Here is a 15,430-nt window from a genome sequence, read left to right as displayed (position 1 = left end):
AGCAGGGGCGCCTGTCTCTGGCCCAACATTTCTCATCTGCTCTTATGATGAACCTGAGGCTGGCTACTGTCAGTCAGGCTGCTTGCCAGCAGGGAACAAGCCTTCACAGTCCTCCAAGGAGTCCGACAGTTTTTGTTTAAAGCAAACCTTCCTTTACCTGGCTCTAAGCTGACCGTAACCGTCGTCATACTTCCTTTGGCATGCACCACCTTGTTTTTCAGGGAGGTAGTTGCCAAGGCATGCCAGTCTAACTTTTGTTCTGCCAGGCCCTGCAGTGGCTATAGATGTGGGCATGAGGTGCTATGGAGCCACAGGAAGGTTGCTATCCTGATGTCCTGGAGGACGCTCTCAACCACCTCTGACCTCAGGCCCCTCACCCACAGACTGCCAAGATTACATTTGTCTGAGCAATGAATCAAAGTTAAGTTACAGGACTCCACAGACCTCCACAGCTTTTTGAGTCCTTAATCTTTCCCTAAGAATTGACATTGGTTCTATATGGACTTTTTACATCTTTTCATCTTATTGTCTTGGTTCTTCATGTAGTAAAGCAGGAGAGTGCCACGTTAGGGCTGTGGAAATTATTTTGACAGCATTGAAGCTGCTTTGTTTCTAATTTCTGAAGTTCTTTTACACGAGTTCCACACTGCTACGGAATATGAGGTCGGCTCTCACAGAGGCCAAGAACTCAACAGTGTCACTTGTGACTTCATGAAGATGTGTCCTGTGGCCTTGTCCCACAAGACATGCTCCCTCAGCTCTGGCCCTGCACAGCCTCTGGCTCCCATTGCCTGCAGCATCTTCATCCTGGTAACCTACTGCTATTTATATTCTTGGCATTGGAACCCTGCATATTTTAGAGAGCAGACACAGGACTGCCTCTTCTGGGAGCTGCACAGTGGCTGCTCTGATGGTCAGCTCTGCTCTCCTGAGGGTGGCTGGCTGGTGACCAAACAGTTCTTGCAAAGTAGAAAGGTGGATGAATCAGACACACTTTTTTTTCTTTCTGTAAGCTGATAACTGAAAATAGGAGCCCTCAACATACATCCAAGCAGGCAACTGTCCTTGCAAGAAAACCAGTGAGGTCTGTCTGTATGTCAAACTAGGGAGAAATCCCACAGACCCCATCCACCTGGCCATGCCGGTCAAGCGCAGAGGAAAGCCGAGTGGTTTTCACAGGCGCCACCTCTGCTTTTCACACAGGTTGCCTTTGGGGAACAACCCAGGAAGCTTGTCTCGGGGTGCTGTCTTTGAGCAAGTCACCCAGCCTATCAGCTCAGCTGTCAGCTCTAATCATCACTGGCCATAGAGGTCTGCCTTGCTCCCATAAAAGTCTTATTTTAATTTTATTATTTAAAAAAAGATTTATTTCTACTTAATGTGCACGAGTGTTTGCCTGCAAGTATGTGTGGGCACTACACATCTGCAGAAGCCTGTGGAGTCTTAAAGAGGGCACTGGATCCCTTGGGACCGTAGTTACCAATGTTTGGGATGCTGTGGGTGCTGGGAAACCAGCCAGTGCTGTTAACCACTAAGCCACCTCACCAGACGCAGATCTAATTTTTTCTCCTCCTCCTTTTCTTCTTCTTGCTATTGTTTTCATTGTTTTTGTTGGAGGTGTGTGTGTGTGTGTGTGTGTGAGTGTACCTGTGTATGTGCCTGTGCCTGTGTGTGAGAGCCTTTGCCACAGGATCGTTTTTCTGAACTCTGAAATTTTACAGAGTAGAGCCAGCCTCAGAGGCCACAAGCTGAACTATCTCTCTCATCTGTTGCCCACTGGAGTCAGTTCTTCAGTGACAGCCCTTCATGGGGACACATGTATTGACACTTATTGACTGTGTTTGCATCTATGAACTGAGATCAACTAGACAATGTGGGGGATGTGGCCTTCAGAACTACATGTGTGCTGTAAAATCACAGGTCTTTAAAAGAAGCCTGGAGCCAGAGCCTTCACTCTCAGATGAGGAAACAGGGATCTGAGGCAGGCAGGCAGGCGGGCAGACAGGCAGACAGACAGGCAGGCAGACAGACAGACAGACAGGCAGACAGACAGATAGGCAGACAGACAGGCAGGCAGACAGACAGACAGACAGACAGATAGGCAGACAGACAGACAGACAGACAGGCAGGCAGACAGACAGACAGGCAGGCAGGCAGACAGGCAGACAGACAGACAGGCAGGCAGGCAGGCAGGCAGACAGGTGGGCAGGCAGACAGACAGACAGGTGGGCAGGCGGGCGGGCAGGCAGACAGGGAAAAGGTGGCTATTCACAGCCTTTCTGCCTAGTGCGGTAGCCACTGGCCAGTTTGTGGTTCTGGAGGCTTGAAAAGTGTTCCAAAAGGTTAAGTGCTAATAACATTTAAAGTTCACTGTGTTATAAGACTTAATGCAAAGAAAGAATATAGAAACAATAAGTCAAAATTATAATTAGATAACTTAGGTTAATATAAAATATCTTATTAAGATTAATCTTACTTGTTTATATTCATTTTTGTATTTTGAAGTTTTTTTGAGACTGGGTTTCTTTATGCAGCCTTGGCTATCTTGGACTTTGTAGACCAGGCTGGCCTTGAACTCACAGAGATCCACCTGCCTCTGCCTCCCTGAGCACTGGCATTATGGGTGTGTGCCAACACACCCGGCTGACATGTTTTTATTTTTAACTTGTTTTAATGTGCTCACAAGCACATTAATGTTTCACATTAGTGATATGGCTGTAGCTGCTTTGTTAGGTAACAGGTTTGGAGTGGAGTCTAGGACCCGAGGCCTCTAACAAAACCAGACTATTGTAACAACATCACCTAGCTTTCAGTTTCCTTCTTGAAGAGGTTGTACTCATGATCACTGAGCAGAGAGACCCAAGACCAAGGTTGTGTTGCTGATGTCTCCTGGGTTGGTACCCAGGATCCTTTGGGGTTGTGAACATGGAAGAAGCATACATCAAAGGCCTCGTGTCCCAGAAAACTTTTGTTGTACTCAGAGGAAAAACTCAAAGAAATCATGGTCTTTATAGAACTATATCTTCAGAAAACTGAAATCCTATTTTCCTGTTTGCTTCTGACAAGTTTCTATCATTCTTAGCTGAACCAACATCAAGGATAGGTGATATTTTAAAGCCAGGAATTCAGATTTGTGCTGTTACTCCCTGGGAACCAGAGCTGTCTGTGCAGAGCACCACAGAGCCATAGCATCATGTTAGTAACTGGCCTCATCAAGTCTCGGGAACTGTTGGTGTTAATAATGGACATTTTCTCTTAAAAGGCTTGGTGAAATACCCACTGTCACCAGGCTACACGAGTTTTGCTTGTGGCCAATCAGAACTGTGCAAATGGACCTGTCTCTATGGTGCAGGTGACCTCTGAGCCCCCAATTAGGGAGGGAGCTGAGAAGTGTCGACAGCTGGGCTTTCCACCCTAGCCCCGACCTAGTCCCCAAACCCACCTCTGTGCTTTTCTGGCTGGCTGCTTAGAAGCTCTGCACATTTTGTCTCTTCTTCCTGTATTTCCAGATGAAACCGACATTCTGGATGGATGCTGTTCACCTGTCCAAGTTAAAGAAGCAAAGTAACTAAAAATTACACAGCAGGGGTTAAGCAGATATCTGCAGGAAGATCAGTGTCTCACAGTTACAACCTTTTCAAGCTGAAATTCATTTTAAAATAGTTATTTTTGTTTTCCTGGTATGGCTATTAAAAAAAGAAAAACTTCACTATTTATTTTGTGAAACAAACATAAAATCCAGTAGAATACTTTCTCTGAGCAAAAAAATTAACTGGCACTGTATAGTGTAAGTTGTTATTGCTGACCTAAGAGCAACAGGCCTTTAAAAATGCGTATCTCTCAGGCGTAAGAGCTCCCGTCTCATAGTCTGCGGTTTGCTAAAGTAAAGCAGGGTAACTCTTAGCCACTGCGGGCTGTGCACAGATGCTCTGTGCTCACCCTAGAGTGAGAACAGCTTAAGTGAACTTTCACAAGCTTCAAGACACATTCAAACACTTAACCCTGTGGGTAATATCATTGTGTTTGGTGGTAAGCACCTTGTTTAAAAAAAAAAAGAGAAAGAGAGATTGGAGGAAGGATAGAACAGGAAGCAGGACAGGAGCCTACCACTGAGGGCCTCTGAAAGACTACCCAGCAGTGTATCAAAGCAGATGCTGAGACTCATAGCCAAACTTTGGGCAGAGTGCAGCGAATCTTAGGAAAGAACAGGGAGATAGTAAGACCTGGAGAGGACAGGAACTCTACAGGGAGAGAAATAGAAGCAAAACAATCTGGACATATGGGTCTTTTCTGAGATTGATACTCCATCCAAGAACCATTCATGGTCAGATGTAGCCCCTGGTAGCTCAGTATCCAAGTGGGTTCCCTAGTAAGGGGATTGGGGTTTGTCTCTGATGTGAACTTATTGGCTGGCTTTTTGATCACCTCCCCCTGAGTGGGGAGCAGCCTTGCCAGGCCACAGAGGAGGACAATGCAACCAGTCCTGATCAGACCTGATAAACTAGGGTCAGATAGAAGAGGAGGAGGACCTCCGCTCTCAGTGAACTTGGAGAGGGGCATGGGAGAAGATGAGGGAGGGAGGGTGGAGTTGGGAGGGGACAAGGGAGGGGGCTACAGCTGGGATACAAAATGAATAAACTGTAATTAATATATAAAAAATAAAAATTTAATTAAAAAATAAAAAATAAATAAATTTAATTGAAAAGGGGGGGGATTCCATGGTAGAGGCAGAGCTGAGAGAAACACATCTGACCCCAGGGAGCCATGGGGCATTTCTGGTAGAGCTCTCACAGGGTCCTTAGATGCTGCAGAAGCTCTGTACCAACAAGAGGGTAAAGAGAACACTGTGAGATGTCAGTCCAGGAAGTCAGCATTTGTTGCTGATCCCTGTTCTTACGACGACCTCCTGTCCTCCCAGGCTGGGCTGCCTGTGGAGCACTTGCTCTCATTACTTGTCTTTTAGTTTAGTTTTTTTTTTTTTTCTCTCTCTCTCTGTTTCTCCCTGTCTTAACAACAACAACAAAAAATTATAAGCAATGAAAAGGAATCATGCTTATTTAGGTATGGCTATCTGTGTTTGATATAGGCCAGCATTCCACCAATGAATATATTTTCCTAACCCAATCAAAGGACAAGACTCATTCATTTCACTTAAAGACCACCCGAGATGCCTTGGTTTCACCATCTCATTAAGAGACCCTGATGTCAAGCAGCAACTCATTGATCTCAATTTCAGAACTGATGAAGTGATAAGGCACTAAAGCACTGCCATCTCTGACATTCCCGGAACACGGGGAACAATGAGAAATTTGGGACATCTGAAAGGTTCAAGTGAAGGGAGTCCGGAGGCTGCAGCACTGTCCCTGCGAAGCTTCCCTCAGCTGCCCCCGGGGGCGGAGAAGACGCGCTCCAGAAGACTGAAATTTCATCAACAATGACGGATGGATTTCCTTGAACAGCCCCTCCCCTCTTGGTGCACACGCTCAACTTGGTTGGCTTCCTCAGCCAGGAGGCCTAGATGTAAGTGTGGAAACCTTGTGCGCCACAGGGACACAGTGCTCAGAGCAGGGGGCAGGGAGGCAGAGCAAGAAATAAGGCTCAAGCCCTTCTTTTCTTTCTTAAAAAAGGGGTTCCGAATAAAGGTTTGAGTTCGAGAGAACTACCTAAAACCAATGCAACCCATGTTGCAAACTGCAGTTCAGGGGTTCCTTTACTCTTTTAGGAAAACAAACAAACAAACAAAACTATTTCCAAAAGGAAACTTTCTTAGTCACACCACGTTCCCTCTGTCACATACTAAACAAACACAGGACCAGGAGATGGAAAGAGAAATATTTAACCACAGAGCAACTGCACTTTCCCTCAGAAGCGAAGCCAGAGCAGGTGGCTCCAGCAGCAGCCACTCTTCTTGCAGGGTGCTAGGAGTGTCCCCAACTCCAGGCGCACTGTCTGACCAGGACCCAGATCGTCTTGTCCCCCCCACCCCGGGGAGGGAGTGTCGAGGAGAACCTGGGCCCCACTTCTGATAGCGGTGGGAATAGGAAAAGTGCCCATGAGCCCAGCGAGCCTGGCTTAGGTAAGGCTTCAGTGGGGGGGTCTGGGGTCCGGTGCCTTCTGCTGCTGGCCCCACGCTCCGCCCGTTGGTGCTGGCACTCGGAGGTGAGTCCCGCGGTCCACTGCAGGGCGTACCTCCTCGGGAAGGGGGCGCGGGCTCACTCACCCGCACCAGCAGGCAGCAGTAGCAGGTCAGCACCACCGATGCTCTCATCTTGGGCTCGGCGCGCTCCCAGCTCCTAGACGTCCTCAGCAGCTCCGGCCCCAGCTCCCGGCCTCCCAGCGCAGATTTCCTCCGTCTAGCGCCTAACGCCCTCGCGGCTTCCAGGCTGCGAGTCCCGGCCCCGCCCCTCGCCCAGTCCCCGCCTCGCGCCCCTTCTTTCTGCAGAGCCTCTCCCTGGCACTCGGTCCACCAGATCTGCGTCCAAGCTTTCCTCCCTCCACCCCAGCTCCTCCCCTCAGTGCTGGGCCCTGGGCCTCACCCCGAGCCCCTCTGGCCGGGGTACTTCCCTCGTCGGCCCTGCTCTCTCGCGCCTCTTTCTGCCGGCTCCCCTTGCTAAGCGCGCTGCACTGCCTCCCTCCTCTGAGGCTGCCTTGCCCGTGTCTTTGGAGGGCTGGAGGCTCAGGTAAGCAGATGTTCATGTCAAGAAGGGCATCCTCTAACCCCAGGTTAGAGAACTTGAGCGGCAAGGCGGCAGCACCAGGAAGTAACTTCCCATGCAAATGCAAAGCCCGCAAGCAGCTCCAGGAAGAAACGCAGACAGCAAAGCGGCTGGACTGGACGACCATGGTAGGGGCTGCACTGGCATGAGTGAGGAGAAAGAAGAAAGCTCTATTGTTTTCCCCTGGAGAACCCAAGACCATCAGGAATCAGGGACTTCAAGGCAAAGCGGGTCTGCCCATCAGCGCCAAAAGTGCCTCCCCATATCCTCCTGTATTACATGTGTGGGCCCTCTAGACACCAGGCCTGCGGGGACACTGCCGCTTCTCGGCTGCGGCTTGGCTCTTGACAGGCCAGGTAGGGAAGAGCAGACAGTCACCAGCAGACAACAACACTAGATGAAGTACAGCAGGCAGGCTGTAACTTCAGACCTAAAGTCAGAGAAGTACAGCAGGCAGACCTAAAGTCAGATGAAGTACAGCAGGCAGGTGTAACTTCAGACCTAAAGTCAGAGACTCAAGTAGTAGAAAGTACCCTACACACTTCAGGGCGTCTATCTGGCCATTAGCCTTCTCCTCACTGAGTTCAAGATGTGCTCTGTGACACCATTGCTCCGTGGACCTGGGGACCCAGGTCTCTGTCTCTCCTCTGCCGTCCTCCCATCATCTGTGCATCTGTCAGTGTCTGTCCCCCGGGGAATCTTACAGAGAGAAGGTCTGGACGCTAGGTCTGCAGGCTGGGGACAGGGAGCGTGGGCTCTGACTGTCCACTAACACCACTGTTCAGCCAGTGAGCCTGATCCACCTGCATTGTGTAGGTCGCAACAAGGACCGCTGCCACCCCAGAGGGTCCGGTGAGAGTCAGGAGAGCTGACACCCAGGGTAGCTATGAGTGCCTGCGCGCTAACATCGCCGCTGGGTGTTAAAATGGCGAGTCGCCAACTGATGGCACGAAGTGATAGTTCTAAAAATGGCGAGATACAGCGGGGGAAACGAGAGCGGCTTGCCCTTCCTGGGGGATTCCTAGAGGAGTGATGGTCCCAAAGAGACTGGGCACTAGCAGAGGTCACGGTTCCTCAGAAGTTTAGAAGGAGGTGGCCTGGGGCATGTGACATGCAGTGGCCAGCACTTGTGGCAGCTCAGAAAGCAAAAGCAGGCGCCCCGACACACAGGGAGCAGAGTCGATGCTGTCTACAGCAGCTGGCTTGTCGGCAGAAAGAACGCTCACAGCAGCTCCCCAGCCTCCTGCTCCAACTTTGTCTGAAGACCCACTGCTAATGAAAGATGGGACTGGGTTTGTCACTGAGAGTTTGCTCTGTCTTTCTAGGTCTTTCCATTCTTCCTTCCAAGCTACCCTCAGAGAGAGAGAGAGAGAGAGAGAGAGAGAGAGAGAGAGAGAGAGGCTCCCTTGTGCCTATGGGTGAATTTGCGTGGGTCTGCAATGAGCCCTCACACTGTTCACAGCACGGGTCTGGATCTGAGTCTCAGCCCCAGACTTTGCTCTGACCTTTCCCGCTCACCATCTCTACCTACTGATATCTGGGCAATCCATCCCTTCCACAAGGACATCCTCTTGGGCAGTTTCCTGACACCTCCCACTTCAGGGGCTGCTCTGGATTCCAGACTCAGGGGTAGGGTTAGGGTTTCAGTCCTCATTATCACAGGGGCTTCTTATACCCCAAAATAGCATATGGGGCAGGGCCCTTCATACACCATTTTAGTTAACCCTCCTGGTGTGGGGTCACTGATTTCCTTTTCCTTTTCACCAGTGAAGTTTAATCTCAGTCATGAGGACCAAAGCTGGGAGCTCAGATCCTCCGTGTTCAGCTAGCACTCTCCAAGCACTTTGCTACACGGAGCTGATTCAGTGGTTAGAAGCCTATATGAACACATAAAAAGAGGATCCTCAGGAAATGACAGATGACACCCACTAACACCTGCAGACTCTCGCTCAGAAGGTGCCGTTTTTTTCTTATCTACAAGGGCTTTGTGTTCAACAGAAAATCTTCAACAACAGGAAAGAATGAAAGTGATTGTTTCAGCTCTGTTTGTCTTCCATCTACAAATGAAATTCATTCTTCGTGCTTCTTTGTGACACCACCCTGTAACGAGGGGAGCAATTTCAGGGGAGTACATAAACTGAATCTATTTGCTGTGCCTGGAGGAGATGGTTCTGAGACACATAGCCCATTAGGGGGTTCAACCACAGGTTTCTACACCTCATGTGCATGGCTGATTTGTAAAGGGCAAGCCTTCTCCTTTGCAAACCATGTCAGATGACAGGTTGATGGCTCATCCTGACTCCTTTAATATCCTGCAAAGCAAACTAAAATCCTCTTCAAATGTAAGCTTTATATGCATTTCTTGTTGGTTATGAGTCTTTAAAATGTAAAATGAAAATGTATAAGAGTATCACCTAATGTTCTGTCAAAGCTGGAGACGAGGAAACAACCTTCTACTTCACTGCACAAATTGAAAGGCACGCCTTTGTGCCCGTTTTTACAGAGAAAGTCAATGAGTGGAGCCTGTTCTCACGGCTGTCTACCTCCCTGTGCAGTCTAACCCTCCCATACCTCGGGTTCAGTTCTTCTAGGAGAGGAGCAACTCATAGTACCTGTACAAACAGATCTTCTTCCATTTTACCTTCTTTCCATTTTACCTTATACTGAGCTTACTGTTAAGCTAGTGATGCACGTGTGTTGAGCACAAATACCTTTGCAGATTCTGAGCGTGCTCTTCGCTGCATGTCAGGGTTCTCCAGGGGGGCAGAACCAAGAACAGAGAAAGGAAGATCCTCTAGGGCTTTACATCACCTGAGTTTGGAGGCTGAAAAGCCCTGCAAGAAGCTGCCTACTTGCTGCAGAAGGGGGAAAGCTGGTCTCACGGCTCCATGTAGGTCTGAAGGCCTCAGATCCAATGAAGTAGATGGTTCAGTTCTTAGCCACAGCAAAGGCTCGAGAGCTGGTAGATTCCAGAGTCCAAATTTTCAAGAACCTGGAGTTCTGATGCCCAAGACAGGGGATGCTGATCCTGAAGTGAAAGCAAGAATTCATCTCTTCTTTGCATTTGTGGCCCATCTGAGCACCAGCTAATTGATGATACCACAGATGATAGTGGGTGTTCCCATTTAGCTCTAGGCTCAATCTCTTACCCAAAACACCCAATTACAAATCCAGGTGCGATGCTTACCAGCTGTCTGCATTTTCCTTAATCCACTACAGCGACTACTGACACTCAGCATCACATCCGTGCCGTGTTGAATGAAAATAGAAAATTTTATTCTCCATCTTTTTACTGGTGTTTTTTAAGTAAAACTCAGGGGCATTCCGTTTCCAATGACACAGATAACTTCCTGTACATGGAACAAGAAACTCTGATGCCTTCATGAGGAGAAGGTTAAAACGAGTGTGAGAGACGCTGGAAAGCCAAACTCAGTTTTTAAGTTCCTATAACCCACCAGTGAGAAGTCTTGGTTGAAAAAAAAGCAGATGGGAACTTCTTTTCTCAGATCAATAGAGGGGAAGACAGCTTGAACTGCAAGGGTCAGGGGTAGGTGAGGTAGCGGTGGGCCTTGGCTGCATCCCTCTACAGCCACCTCTTGTAGCCAGATCTTAGCTCATGAGTTCTTGTTCAGGTTCAACTCAATTGCATAACTGTCTGTTCTAAAAAGAATAGCTTTGCTCTTCAAAATTTGAAGCTAAAGCCCGAGTTATGCAGAATAAATGGCATAGTTCTTAGTGCTAAGTTTTCCCTACACATGCCAGCAGAGGCATACTCTTCATGAAGATCCAGAGAATTTCAGAATCCTGGGGCTCCTTCTCCAACCTCTGAGCCATCAAACGGACCCTTTCATACAGTGTGGGCTTTTTTGTTATTGTTAATGTTTGTGTTTGCTTTTTAAGATGGTCTCATGTAGTCTGGTTGACCTCACACTACATCCTACATTAGCTAAGCCCAACCAGGAATTTTTCATCTTTCTTTCTCTATCTCCTCAGCAGTGGGATTATAAGCATGTGTCATATGTCTAGCCATATAGCTATGTTTTACACTTGAAAATCAAGTGTATCAAGAAGCTAATATGGGTGAAGCCATTAGAGGGCCGTGGCAGTTCTGCTTTTTGCCATTTGACATGTGCTGATTTTCACAGAGCTGTTGTACTGTTCCAGGTTCACAGGCCACCATGAGTTTGCAAATTTGCCGACAGCCTGTGACCTACCTTTATTTCCTAGTCCCCGAGGTACCGATGGAGCTTGGCTATGGCAATAGTGGTGGAGTGTTAACTAGAAGCATTGTCTCTGCTCCCTGGCTAGATGATCATTCAATCAAAAGCAAACATTACCCTGCACCACACGTGTTCTGGATGCTTTGGCCATGTAAACACAGCCTGTGCTTGTTCTCCACGAGTGTGCTGTCTGCTGAGGACAGTACCCCAGTATGCACACATGTGTCACAGGGAAAGTAAACATGCTTTCTTGCAGCTCTGTTCTAATAAGCTAAACTAGCCAGTTAGATGGACAGATAGTAAGTAAGATAACTTTGTGCTTTAGCACCAGGCCTTCTGAGCAGAGGTTACAGCCAAGAGCTTCACTCCGATGCTCTGTAACTGAAGAGCAGGAGGGGTGGCTGGCCTAGGCTGCCCACATTTCTGCTCAGAAATTTCCTTTGCTCTACCTATCAGGACCCTTGGCTGATTGCTTTGACCTGTTTTTCTCTCCACAGCAGTCACATAAAGCTGTGTTTGCCCTCACACAGTGATGTTGCCTTCTGGGCCAAAACGGTGGGTTAGCAAGCATGGCTAAGGAAGAATGGAAAAAAAAAAACAAAAACAAACAAACAAACAAAACAAAGAAAGGGAAACCAGAAGAGGGAGCTAAAAAGCAAAACTCAGGTGCTATGATCCAAATATGATTTTTTGTTTGTTTTTGTTTCTGTTTTTCTACATTGTCTATAGAGAGTTTATCAGAAAAACAATTTGTTTCTCCATCTAAGAAAGCGTGTATGACAACCCCTGATCTGAGTTTGACTTCATAATGACTTTCATGACCAAGGGCTTATGGGTGATTTTATCATGGTCTCTGGATCCTCATAGCTTCATTGGGTTTAGAGCTCATGGAGACCACACAACATCTGGGCGTTCTCAAGCACGAATAGAGCTCAAGGAAGAGCCCCTGGGGACCTGTGACAGCAGCAGAAGACTCCTGCATTTGCCAGAGGATGCCTCTGGTTCTTATGGCTTAGATGCCTGGCTGATGCTGAGTGTCCTTTAAATGACGCCCCCAGCAAGCCAAGGGAACAGAGGGCATTTGTTGCCAGGAAGTGACTTTTCTCCACGTGGTTGATGCTTTCTTCTTCAAAGAAAAAGGATTGAATTTGGAATCAGAGTCCAAAGGTGCTAAGTCCTTCCTCCACTCCAGGACAGACGAGGACACCAGTGCAGAGGAGGTGTCCCTGAGGGGCCTCCCAGCACAGCAGCTTGTACTCATCCACCAGATACTGCCCACCCTGTTTTTCTAGTGGAAGAAAAAGGTCTTGTTTTAGTCATAATTTGTTTCATTATCAAAGTGTGAAAAACATCAAAGGATGAATTCGTTTGGAGCAAGCCCTCAATTTCAGGCTATAAACAGTTCAGTAAATGAAATTAAAAAGCCCCGGGGCCAGTGTGGACTTTATGTGATGCCGTGTTACATTCTATTTGAATAAGGAAGTATGCAGGGCTGGGAGTCAATGTGAGTACACGTCTGGAGTTCACAAAGCCTTTGCTTCCACCCCTGATGCTGCAGAACAGGAGGAGAATTAATCCTTCCATTTTCTTATACTTCTCGTGAAATGCTTTTTTAAAGGTGATATTTTAATTAAAGTCGTAAGGAAATGTAAACATGCAGTCTTGTGACTCACCAGCCAGGACAGCCTGGGGCGTGTGGAGCGAGGGAGGTTGCAGCGCAGGCAATGAGCCCCTCTACCTTCCCCCTTCAGTGGAGGAGAGCTGCACGTGGAGGCCACAGCCTTGCTGCCCTGCAGCTGCATCGCCCCAGCTCCAGACGCGGAGCCCTGGCCCTGTCTCCTTCCCAAAGACAATGTTCTCAGTTTAAAATGTATGGCTGGATGCCTCTCCCCCTAACCCACCGAATGCTTCACACGTCATTCTGCACAGCAAACCTTCATGCGCCTATGCCTGCGTTGAAGGCACGCATGCTGGAGTCCCTGAGCGACAATCACTCGTGAGTGCTTGGGCAGCACCTAGGCATACGCATGTCCACGTGCCCCAGGTGCTGACAATCAGGACTGGGTGGATGTGTCCTGCCCTTCACCCCCTCAGCTCCCTCCACGAAATGCCCTGCGGTGGTGTGTAATCTTCTCACCTGGCCCTTCTCACGGGTGCTGCCTGAGGCTGTCGTGTTCTGGCCAGGAGAGCACTGCCCCTCAGTGGACAACGTCTGCCTCGCACTATCTTTCAGCCCAGCAGGGGATGCCCAGTGTAGATGGGGCACTGAGCGCGGAGCCCGGGAGGGGCACTGAGGGCACTTCCTGCCTGGCGGCAGGGCTAGAGGAGCACCGCCATCCTTCCTAAGAGTCTACGCGGAGAGGCCAGGACCTACGCCAGCTACCGTTAGAATCTGCCTTCCTCCCAGCACCAGGGCGGCATATGTGTGAAACCAGAACGAGGGACAAGGTTTCGGGGCTTGTAAATTACAGGCAGCATTTTCTGGGGGAAATGTCCACCAGATGTGAACAGGGGCGATGCGGAGAACTAGCTCTCCAAATCCTGGAGCTATGACATCCAAAATGCTCTACTAGAGCGTCTGTGTCCCTCTGTGTCCCCCCTTCCCTGAGAAGGTGCTGCACCAAGAGAGCGACCACAGGGATCAGTGATCATTCACAGATACTGAGTAGCAATGGTAGGCTCAAACACAGAAGCTCAAAACAGCTGAGTTTGACACGTCTAAGCTCTCAGGACAGGGAAGCTGCCATTCACCCAGGACTCTCCAGGCATATGTGTAGGTAGCTGGTGTGCTACATGTTTGTGTGTGTCTGGTGATGTGTGCATGTATGCATGCGTAGCTGGTATGGTGATATGTCTGTATGGAGTGGCACATGTGTATGTGTGTGCAGCAGGTGTCTGTGTGTGTGGCTTTGTGTGTGGTATGGTATGTAGGCAGTTAGTGAGGTTCGTGTGTCTTTACATATGTCTTTGTGAGTTGTACTGGGTGTAGCTGGTGTGGTGGGTGTGTTTGTGTGGTTGGTGTAAAGTGTATTACGCGTTTGTAGCTGGTGTGGCATAGGTGTCTCTGTGTAATAGGGCATATGTATAAGTGTGTAGCTAGTAGGATGTGTGTCTAGAGTGAAACATGTATTATATATGCTGCGGTCTGTGTAGCCGGAAGTGTGTGTGTGTGCATGTACTGTGATGTGTGTTGTGCTGTGTGTGTGCCGTGATGTCCCTCTGTGTTGGAATGTGTAGCTGGACATGCACGTGGCTACGCACTCCATACTCATCAGTTCTCAGCACTTTCAAGCCTGGCATCTTTGTGTCACAAGAAAATAGCTTCACACAGCATGAAGGGAGGACTGTTCTCTGGGCAACAAGGTCTGTTACTCCAGTGCTTCATGTTTGCAATTCTTTTCAACAGACTTGGGGATTTTCAGACATTTATTTACATGGGTTCAAGGACAAGTAAACACCACAAAACTTAAAGTCAATATATTGCTTAAAGAAAGTGTCACTCCTCCCTCCTCTAGTCTCCTTTTTTTAGGGAGACCATAGGTTCCTTCTCCAACTCAGGTACCTGGCTCACCAGCCAGGGCCAGGGGATCATTTCAAATAGTGTTTAAAAGTAAAATGAAATTGAGATATTTCAGACAATGTTATCTCCACTCTTTCTTTTTTCGTGTGTATTGTGTAATGCTGTGTATGTGTTCTTGTATGTGAGTGTGGACATACATGTGGAGGTCACAGAACAACTTCAGGTGACCACCACCTTGTTTGAAACAGAGTCCCATGTTAGCTGCTGCATAGTCCAGGCCAACAGTGAAAACTATCCACATGCCTATTGACAGATGAGTGGATAAAGAAATGGTATCTTAGAAGTAGGAAATACTGTCATTTGCCACAACATGATAGATCCAGAGGATTTATGCTAAGGGCAATAAGACAGGAAGATTAGCATGATTTCACTCAAGTAGAATCTACTCTGCTCTATTACAGCTGTTGGAGAAATCCCTGGGCCTGAGTCAAAGACCAAAAGTGTTTCTCCAGTACAGAAAAGGATTGGCATGACGTTGTGTTCTTTCTCAGAGCTGGCTGTGACAGCTCTCCACAAGGTTCCCACTGGACAGGAGGACACTAGATTGTCAATAGGAGGACAAAATATACACGTGTACCCAGATAAATATACACAAGTACACACATCCGCATCAACATACACACTCAAAAATATACACATGTACACACATAAATCACACGTACACATACATAAACAAACGTGCATATGCATAAATATAAATGGTCACACATACATAAATATATACATGTACACACATAAACATACACTTGTACACATACAATTATAGTTACATACATATACACACAAACATGACAATACACACATGTACATAGAAATATACATGTGTACACATAAATGCATATATATACACATGCACATATATAAACATACACACGTACACACAAATATATTTATAGACATGCAAATATAAACCC

At 47.9% G+C, this 15,430-nt stretch overlaps 1 protein-coding gene across 2 annotated transcripts in view; it reads right to left on the bottom strand.

Moving 5' to 3' along the window:
- Vipr2 (vasoactive intestinal peptide receptor 2) overlaps nucleotides 1-6,480 on the bottom strand; it is a 72,611-nt gene extending 66,131 nt beyond the window's left edge. Inside the window, exons 1-2 of one of the 2 annotated variants that reach the window (XR_009593163.1) lie at nucleotides 6,221-6,480; nucleotides 3,443-3,542 (exon numbers count right to left, since the gene is read on the bottom strand). Coding sequence is in view for 1 of the 2 variants with exons in the window: in XM_021653066.2 (XP_021508741.1) it covers nucleotides 3,443-3,542; nucleotides 6,221-6,268 (148 nt within the window). In the remaining variant the exon portion in view is untranslated. The remainder of the gene's footprint in view (nucleotides 1-3,442; nucleotides 3,543-6,220) is intronic. The other variant, XM_021653066.2, reaches the window with a different exon arrangement.
- Between the last annotated feature and the right edge of the window lie 8,950 nt (nucleotides 6,481-15,430).

The sequence above is a fragment of the Meriones unguiculatus genome, chromosome 7 (genome assembly GCF_030254825.1).
Source record: "Meriones unguiculatus strain TT.TT164.6M chromosome 7, Bangor_MerUng_6.1, whole genome shotgun sequence".
Lineage (NCBI taxonomy): Eukaryota > Metazoa > Chordata > Mammalia > Rodentia > Muridae > Meriones > Meriones unguiculatus.
This window is presented reverse-complemented; position numbering and strand designations above follow the sequence as displayed.